The following is a 9166-nucleotide window of genomic DNA, read 5'->3' on the forward strand; positions in this document are numbered from 1 at the left end:
TCGTAAACGGAAGAATTTTTTTTAAAAACATCATCTCTCATCGCACAGCATGAATCGAACCTGCCCATTCTGGTGATAAAGTGAATGACCAAAGATGAGAGAGTACATACACCAGCTCGTGGTTGGCTGGAGGCGACAGAGGATACACTTATCCACACTGGGAAGGCTAGTAGCGACAGAGAATACACTTATCAACACTGGGAAAGCTGGAAACGACAGGGGATACACTTATCAATACTAAGAATGCTGGAAGAGACAGAAGATACAATTATCAACACAGGGAAGGTCGAAAGTGACAGTGTTGACTTATCAACTCTGGGGAGGTTGAAGGTGACTGAAAGTATACTTACCAACAACGGAGAGGTTCGAAATGAATGTAAGTGTTGGATTAACCCTGAAGTCGACCCTGCAGCGGTAAGTTCCCTGGTCAGCAGACTGCACCCTCTGAATATTAAGGGCGTTCTTTGCTGCCTCGAATGTGGCCCGGAGTCCTAGGTGGGCTGGGTTCTTCCAGTGAGTTGCTGGACCGTTCCTCATGTCGTAGCTGAAGGAAGACACAATCTTAATTTAAAGTTGCTAGTCACTGTTTGATGTGACTGACATGGTAAGGTTGGTTCTAATGAAGATGGTCATCCAGATGGTAATATGAAAAAAAGTGGGTTGTAGCACGCAATGCTTTTATTTGTTATATAGGATTGGGATTCAAATTTGGTAACAAAAGAAACCTTTAAAAGTTACCTGCCATTTTGTAAGCAGGTGGTAATTTTTAGAAGCAAGATGTAATTATGAATCTCGCTTTAGATTCTGAATCTTGTAATTTTTAATATTGTCGTAGTTTTAGAAACAAGATATAATTACAAGTTAGCCAAGATTTTAGAAACGTGATCTAATCTTATTCGACAGATGCAATTTTAGTTGCGTCTGGCAATAATTTTCCATGTTTTAAATATACTTCTTAATAATTAACGCTTTACAAATTAATCTACTGCTATATGTGTATCAAATTAAGCGCTACAACTTCTATTGCTTCTGTAGGCCTCTTTGAAAAAAATTCATGGGTCTTTTTACAGTTACTTAGCTCTATAGCTGTAAATTGTAGAGGAATGGCCAAAATTAGTTCTAATAAATGGTAATGATCGAAGCTGCTGTTCTTTGTCAACACTCCATCAACGAGCAGAATCAAGATGTTTTCATCCTAACTGTTATGCAGGGTTCTGCATGACGTTGTAATGTACATATAGTGGAGAAGTGTGCCATAATAGTATGAATGTTATAACTGTAAAGAATAATTTTGTAATTCATAATGTGCATTTGGGGGCACTGTAAAGTACTCTAACTGTAATTATAAGGAAATCCTTCTAGGTAGTTATTTTCCAAGTGTGTTAGGGTACGCGGAGTGAGCGTGGCTGGGGCAGTCATGTGGAGTCAGCATGGTGTGGAGGCTGGCGTCGGAGCTGCTGTGTGTTTAAGCTAAGTTTGTAGTTGTGTACTCCTTTTGTTTAGCTAACCCAAGCCATAGGCTCTTCTATGGCGTACCTGTATGCCCACCTGGGCTCTGACATGGTCGGGGTGCTGTGGGATTGAGTGAGGAAATAAGAAATGGGGTTAGTAGTGGAGTAGTGACGGCCTGGCGCTGACTAGGCCTAGTGGTTATGGTGGCTGGACCTCCAGCCAGCTGTTTCTTGTGTATCCTCATTTGGGCGTTTAGGATTAAGGTGTTTCTAGAGGGTGTATATAGTGTTATGTTGAATAAATAGATATATTTTCCTAACTGAGATTTTTGCCTAACCCTCTTGTTAACCAACCCATTGAAGTAACACTTACTGGTTTAGCGCTTTCTCTTTTGACTGGGATAGCCCTGGGTGGCCTGTTTATGCTTGAGATGTGTGTAACTTTTACCTTTTCCCTTAGACAAAGCTCAAGCCCCTAGGTATCCCACATTTTTGCGTAACATGGGGGCCTGTATATGGGAGAATTATCAAATTTTATGTGGTAATTCAAGTTTGCAACCTGGAAAATCAATAACCATTCTTTACTGGGTTGGTCAGAGGAAGCATTCACTATAACACTCACACTAAAATAATAATTTACCTTTGTGTGCAATATTGCTGGTTTTTAGGGTGTTATTATAAACTAATACTCTGTGAATAATTTACCTTTCTGTGCCATATTGTTGATTTTTAGGGTGTTATTAATACCTGATAGTTTGTGCATAATTTGCCCTTGCAGGTACAATCTTGCTGATTTTTAGGGGGTTATGTTTACCTAAATTTCTGGGAATAATTTTCCTTTGCAGGTGCAGTAGCTCCATTTTTTCTGCCAGGATTTTCTTGTGTGCAATCCTGTTTAATTTTGGGGAGTCACATGACAATCACTCCTTGTGAATATACTATTTCAGTGTATGTACTTTGCTATGTGTTTTATTATTTTATATCAGTAAGTTCTGTGGATAATAGCAAGATTTGGTGCTATTATTTCTCAGAATGGCTGACACTAGTGAAAATTCTGGGGATGACATGTATTTGGAAGGTGATATTGAATCCAATTCCCATGATAAGGACCTGGATAAGGAAGTAGAAATTTTACAAATGAAATTAGCCCTAGTTGCAGAAGAAAAGGAACGGTTAAGGACTGAACGTACAAAGATCCAGGAACAGAGAGCCTTAGAGGAGTTTAGGGCTCAACCATACCCCCGGCCGGGATTGAACCCGCGGTCATAGAGTCTCAAAACTCCAGCCCGTCGCGCTAGCCACGGGCTGAAGAGAGGCAGCTTGCTTCTCACCCAGCCACAGACACGAGGGTCGATGTTTTTCATTTGGATAAAGCCATAAAATTTGTGCCCAAATTCCTAGAGAAAGATCCAGACCAGTTTTTTCTGTTATTTGAAAATACGGCCAAATCCCAAGTTTGGCCGGAAAAGGAATGGGCGACATTAGCAAGAACCCAATTAGTTGGTAAAGGGTTACAGGCTGTTAGTTCTTTAGAGGGATCGGCCTTTTCTGATTATCATAAACTAAAAGAGGTAGTTTTACTGGCTTATCAAATGTTGCCGGAAAGATACCGGCAGAAGTTTAGAGGACTAAAGTTTCAGTCAGGGCAGTCTTTGGTGGAATATGGTAAGGAGAAGATGTCACTTCTAAATAGGTGGTGCCACTCAAAGGGGGTGGTAGGCAATTATGAGGGTGTAATTACCTTAATTTTGTTAGAGGATCTTTTGAGAAATGTTCCTCCTAACCTTAAGGCATATCTTGAGGAGAAGGATCTTTATGATTTTAATAATGCTTTAGAGCTGGGTGACAGATTTTTAGCTAACCAAAAATTTGGTAGTAATTACCACCCCCGCACATACTAATATTGGTAAGTTTTCTCCACCCACCAATAGGAATAAGAAATTTCAGAAGTTTAAGCCACCCATTTATCATCCTAATAACCGCCAAAGTTTTACTAAGCCTACTTTTCCAGTACCTACCCGAGGAGGTTTTAAGTCAGCTGTCACAGGTCCAGGACTACAAGGAACAGATGGGACGAGCCCAGTTCCCCAGAGTCAAGGGATCCAACCTAGGTCAAATGGGCAGGGGACCTTTAAACCCTACTACTGTACTTATTGTCATAAACAGGGCCATCTGCAGCCGTATTGCAAGAAGATGCGTAGAGATCAGGCGCTTGCTGGAGTTTCTCAGGTAGATACACCAGGTACCCACACGGTAGCTAATATTGAAGCACCACCTCCGGGTATATCAGGTAACTCAGCAGTTTTGGACCCTCGGATGAAGGTCTTTACAAGCAAGTCCACCGTGGCCTTACACCAAAATGAAGGTAGGGTAACAGGTGTTATGTGTTTGAGGGACACTGGTAGCATGTACACCTTGCTTCGTAGGGGCATACTGCCAGTGTCGGATGACACATACACTGGGACGTTTTGCTCAAAGGAATTACTGGATTCACTGTCAAGACTCCAGTGCTCAGGTTATGGGTGGAGTCTGCATACCAGTGTGGTTACTTAGCTGTAGGTATCACAGAGGATATGCCTTGTGCAGCTGTTGACTTACTCTTAGGCAATAATGTCATGGGTTGTCTTGAAAGTGAGGAACCTCTGGTTTGGAGGGACCCAGCCTCACAGAGTTCGGAGGAAAAAGCTAGGGCTACCTTGCCCAAGTTATTTCCGGTGTGTGCAGTAACCAGGAAAATGTAAAAAGATAAGAGGGCAGCCCCTCTCTGTGACTCTTCAGATCCTGGGGATGATTTGGGTTTGGGAAATCTATTCCTCGAGCCTAGCCTGCAGTTGGCTCGGGGTTGTGATGAACCATCCCAGGCAGGACCCTGTTTGAGTGGGGGTCTTGGAGCTGGTATAGGGGGGGCTACTCCTACTCGAGAGCAGCTGATCGAAGCCCAGGGGTGTGACGACACCCTAAAAGCTATTCGGTCATCTGCTGTTACCGAGGAAGAGGCCTCTCAACTAACTAAATGTTTCTTTTTTGCAGACTGTATTTTGATGCGAAAGACCCTATCGGATGCGACATCTAATGATGGAGCAAGGCAGGCACTCTTCCAAGTGGTGGTGCCGGAACCATTTAGGTATCAGGTTTTGTGTTTGGCCCACGATGTTTCCATGGGAGGACATTTAGGTGTTAAAAAGACTATGGGCAAGATTTCTAAACATTTTTACTGACCCCAGGTATGGGAATCAGTGGGAAAGTATGTAGAATCATGCCCAGTTTACCAAAGGGTAGGAAAACCTAATCAGGGAATTAAACCTGCCCTTCTTAACCCTATTACAGTAGCCGGAGAACCTTTTAGCAGGCTGGTTGTGGATTGTGTGGGGCCACTACCCAGGACCAAGATGGGAAACAAGTAGTCACTATTATTTGTTCCTCTACCAGGTTTCCGGAGGCCATTCCACTTCATAAAATTACAACGCGCGTGGTCTTGAGAGCATTGGTGAAATTTTTTACGCACGTCGGGATCCCTATGGAAATTCAAACAGATCAGGGGTCAAATTTTACATCTAAACATTTTCACACGGTTTTGGGGGAGTTTAATGACGACCTCCACCGACTATCACCCAGAGAGTCAAGGGGTTGTGGAGCGGTTTCACCAGTCTCTCCAAACTATGTTGCGGGCTTATTGTGCCCAGTACCAGAAGGACTGGGATGAGGGTATCCCCCTCCTTTTATTTGCCATGCGGGACAGCACTCAGGACTCATTACGCTATAGTCCCTTCGAACTGATCTATGGTCACCAAGTACGGGGACCACTGATGATTTTGAAGGATTACTGGCTCGGTGAGGATTGTGAGGCTGCCCCTGGAGGATTTTCTCACTTTCAGAGACCGTTTGACTCACATGAAGTGTCTGGTGGCTGAGAACCTGCACATCAGCCAAACCAAGATGAAGAAACAATTTGACCGCAAGGCCGTGCCTCGTACCTTTGAAGTGGGAGAGGAGGTACTAGCATTGGAGCCGGTGTCTGGTAATGCCTTAAAAGCAAAGTTCAGTGGGCCATACAAGGTGGTGGAAAAGGTCACAGATCAAAATTACAGAATTCACACACCTGGGCGATGGAAGTCTGAACGGGTGGTACATATAAACAGGCTGAAAAGGTACCACCAAAGAGGTGTGGCATGTGTAAATATAGTAGGTGACCCAGGGGCACACGCTGATGCACAGGGGGCCACAGATGTACACCTTAGTAACAGGGCATTGTTAAAAGATCCTTCACAATGTATGTTATGTCTTAGTAAGGAAAGGGTTGCTGAGATGGTTCAGCTTCTCTGGAATTTTGAGGATTTGTTTGGGGATATCCCTCGTGTAAGCAAGCTAAAGCCCCATGATATAGATGTAAGGGAAGCTGAACCAATTCGGCAGGTCCCTTACAGAATGAACCCACAAAAGAGAAAAAGTATGGAGAAGGAGGTGAAATTTCTACTTGACAATGATTTAATAATACCAAGCGAGAGTGAGTGGGCATCCCCCTGTCTGATGGTTCCCAAACCAGATGGCACCATGAAGATGTGCACTGACTACCGTAAGGTTAATTTAATAACTAAGGCCGATTGTTTTCCTCTTCCCAGAATGGAAGATGTCATTGATGCAGTGGGGGGAGCTAAATATGTAAGTAAGTTAGACCTTTTGAAGGATTATTACCAGATACCTTTAACCCCACGTGCCAGTAACATCTCTGCTTTTGTTATGCCAGATGGGCTTTTTCAGTACAAAGTTCTCCCCTTTGGGCTTCGTAATGCACCCTCCTGTTTTCAACGTAGAATGCAGGAAGTTATGCGTGGCCTAAAGGGCGTGAGGTGTTATATTGATGACCTGGTTATTTTTAGCGACTGTAGGACAGAGCATGTGAGGCAGCTTAGAGAGCTTTTCTCTAGGCTCGCTGGTGCTCAGCTTACAGTTAATTTGGCAAAGAGTGTTTTCGGGCAAGCCCAGGTAACTTTTCTAGGACATGTTATTGGCCAGGGGAAGGTGGCCCCAGTGAATGCCAAGGTGGAGGCTATAGACAATTATCCTGTACCAAAGACCCGGAAGGAGGTTATGCGTTTTGTGGGCATGGTGACATTTTAGAGAAAGTTCTGTCCAAATTTGTCAAAGGTGATCTCTCCACTCGCTGACCTGACTAGCCCCAAGCGTACATTTGTGTTGGATATGAAGTGTCAGAGGGCATTTGAACATGTAAAAGCTCTGCTTACAAGTGCTCCTGTGCTGGCTAGTCCTAATTTCACATTGCCATTTTCTCTACAAGTAGATGCCAGTGATACTGGTGTTGGGGCTGTGTTACTGCAAGAAGTAGCGGACAATTATTGCAAGTCAGCTACTTTTCGGCAAAACTGAAGAAACACCAGCAGCATTATGCCACCATAGAAAAAGAGGCTATTGCATTAGTGATGGCAGTGCAACATTTTGAGGTGTATATATCATCATCAGTTCACCCTATAACTGTGTATAGTGACCATAATCCTTTACGTTTCCTTCACTTAATGAGGAACCACAGAGACTTACAAGGTGGGCCTTGTTTCTCCAACCTCTTAATCTTGTGATTCATTATGTGAAGGGAGCGGAGAATGTGGTTGCTGATGCCTTGTCTAGTGTTTAAAATGCGTGATGCAGTGTATAGATCACTTATCTATTCTTATTTTGCAGTGATTTGCAGTAGACGAATAGATGGAACCCTGGACCACCCAAAGGGGAAGGGCAGGTTGAGCTGGAGTTGGAGGTATCAGGATTCCCTAGTGTTTGTGTGTTTTGGGTGGTAGTCACATCAAGTGCCATGCCTAGATAAGGTATGCTACTTTTTTCTTAGGTGTTGGCTGGAATGCCTCGCCTCTGTTTTATGTTGGTATAGGGACTGTTGGACCTAACATTTTAGTGAATGTGGGGCTGGCAGTGATGCCCCCCACTGTTTGGGTCATGTCTCTTGATCCGAGATGTTTTGGTTCTACAGGACTCTTTTCAATTTTTCCTTTTTGGATCACCGCTGGGGTGACTCCAGGGTCCTTGGAATGATATGTAGGTATCGGCCTGGGAGGTCCACCTTTTGGGGGTCTTCAGTGATGACTCCAGGGTTTTACGCCACAGTCCCACCAACAAGATTTATGTGACTATCCTCCTGTTGTTTTTGGAGCCTGATATTTTTCCCCCCTCCTGTGCTCTCCTGATTCTCACAGAGGTGTGTCATGGGGAACCAGTTTTGTTTACAAAAAATTGCTGTGAGATGGGAGTGATAATGTGATGTTGCTTTCTAAGTAGAATTTAACATGTAAAATCTGTTTTCCTTTTCTTTGAACTCCTGGAAAATGTACTTATTGTTTAAAAGTTTTTTTTGGTGGCACCTACAGTTTGGTCTGCCTTGCAACATACTGAACTTTGGTGTTACTTCATAAAACGGCATTCCTCAGGGGCACTTTTGTACAAAGTTAACTTGCTCACTTATAAGTTTGCTTGATGTAATTTAGGTAAAATGCATCAACGCCACTGTCTGGCCAGCGCTGTGTTGTGATGGTGCCTTTTCCTAACACAATTGTCTAAGAGCGTGACTGTGGGCTCGTTTGGCATAGAACTTGATCACTTTTATGTTTCGCGAGTTTCACATGTCTGCAATATAGTACCTCAGTTTGTTAATATTGCATATTTGTAGTACCAAAAGACAGTGATTGTATGGTGGTCATTCCCCAGGTATTATTTTGCCTGTTGCCTCAGACCCTAATGTGGGCTTATTTTCTTTCTTTTTCCTTTTGCCTAACGGTGTCCGTAGGGACCCCGCTAGCAGAGTGAGAACTATGGTCTGGGGGTGGGTGTGTTATGCAGGGTTCTGCATGACATTGTAATGTACATATAGTGGAGAAGTGTGCCACAATAGTATGAATGTTATAACTGTAAAGAATAATTTTATAATTCATAATGTGCATTTGGGGGCACTGTAAAGTACTTCTAGGTAGTTATTTTCCAAATGTGTTTTGGGTATGCGGGGTAAGTGTGGCTGGGGTCAGTCACGTGGGGTCAGCATGGTGTGGAGGATGGCGTCGGAGATGCTGTGTTTAAGCTAAGTTTGTAGTTGTGTACTCCTTTTGTTTAACCAACTCAAGCCATAGGCTCTCCTATGGCTTACCTGTATGTTCATCTAGGCTCTGACATGGTCAGGGTGCTGTGGGATGAGTGAGGAAATAAGAAATGGGGTTTGTAGTGGAGTAGTGACGGTCTGGCACTGACTAGGCCTAGTGGTTATGGTGGCTGGACCTCCAGCCAGCTGTTTCTTGTGTACCCTCATTTGGGCATTTAGGATTAAGGTGTTTCTAGAGTGTGTATATAGTGTTATGTTGAATAAATAGATATATTTTCCTAACTGGGATTTTTGCCTAACCTAACCCTCTGTTAACCAACCCATTGAAGTAACACATACTGGTTTAGCGCTTTGTTTTGACTGGGATAGCCATGGGTGGCCTGTTTATGCTTGAGATGTGTGTAACTTTTACCTTTGCCCTTAGACAAAGCTGAAGCCCCTAGGTATCCCACATTTTTGCGTAACACTAACAAAACTTCATGTACACGACTGCAAAGAAACCTCTCTCAAGGTCTCTTCCACACTACACCACTAAAACTAGGATCGTTTTCTACTGGGTTTCTCTGTAACATCATATATAAAAAGTAGTTACAATTATTAATTT

At 43.3% G+C, this 9166-nt stretch overlaps 1 protein-coding gene across 1 annotated transcript in view; it reads right to left on the reverse strand.

Annotated features, from left to right (window-relative positions):
• LOC138852329 (protein turtle homolog B-like) overlaps positions 1 to 1432 on the reverse strand; it is a 269981-nt gene extending 268549 nt beyond the window's left edge. Inside the window, exons 1-2 of the mRNA XM_070082111.1 lie at positions 1392 to 1432; positions 351 to 544 (exon numbers count right to left, since the gene is read on the reverse strand). Of these exons, the coding sequence (XP_069938212.1) occupies positions 351 to 544; positions 1392 to 1432 (235 nt within the window). The remainder of the gene's footprint in view (positions 1 to 350; positions 545 to 1391) is intronic.
• Positions 1433 to 9166: the final 7734 nt, after the last annotated feature.

Source organism: Cherax quadricarinatus, chromosome 7 (assembly GCF_038502225.1).
Source record: "Cherax quadricarinatus isolate ZL_2023a chromosome 7, ASM3850222v1, whole genome shotgun sequence".
Classification (NCBI taxonomy): Eukaryota; Metazoa; Arthropoda; class Malacostraca; order Decapoda; family Parastacidae; genus Cherax; species Cherax quadricarinatus.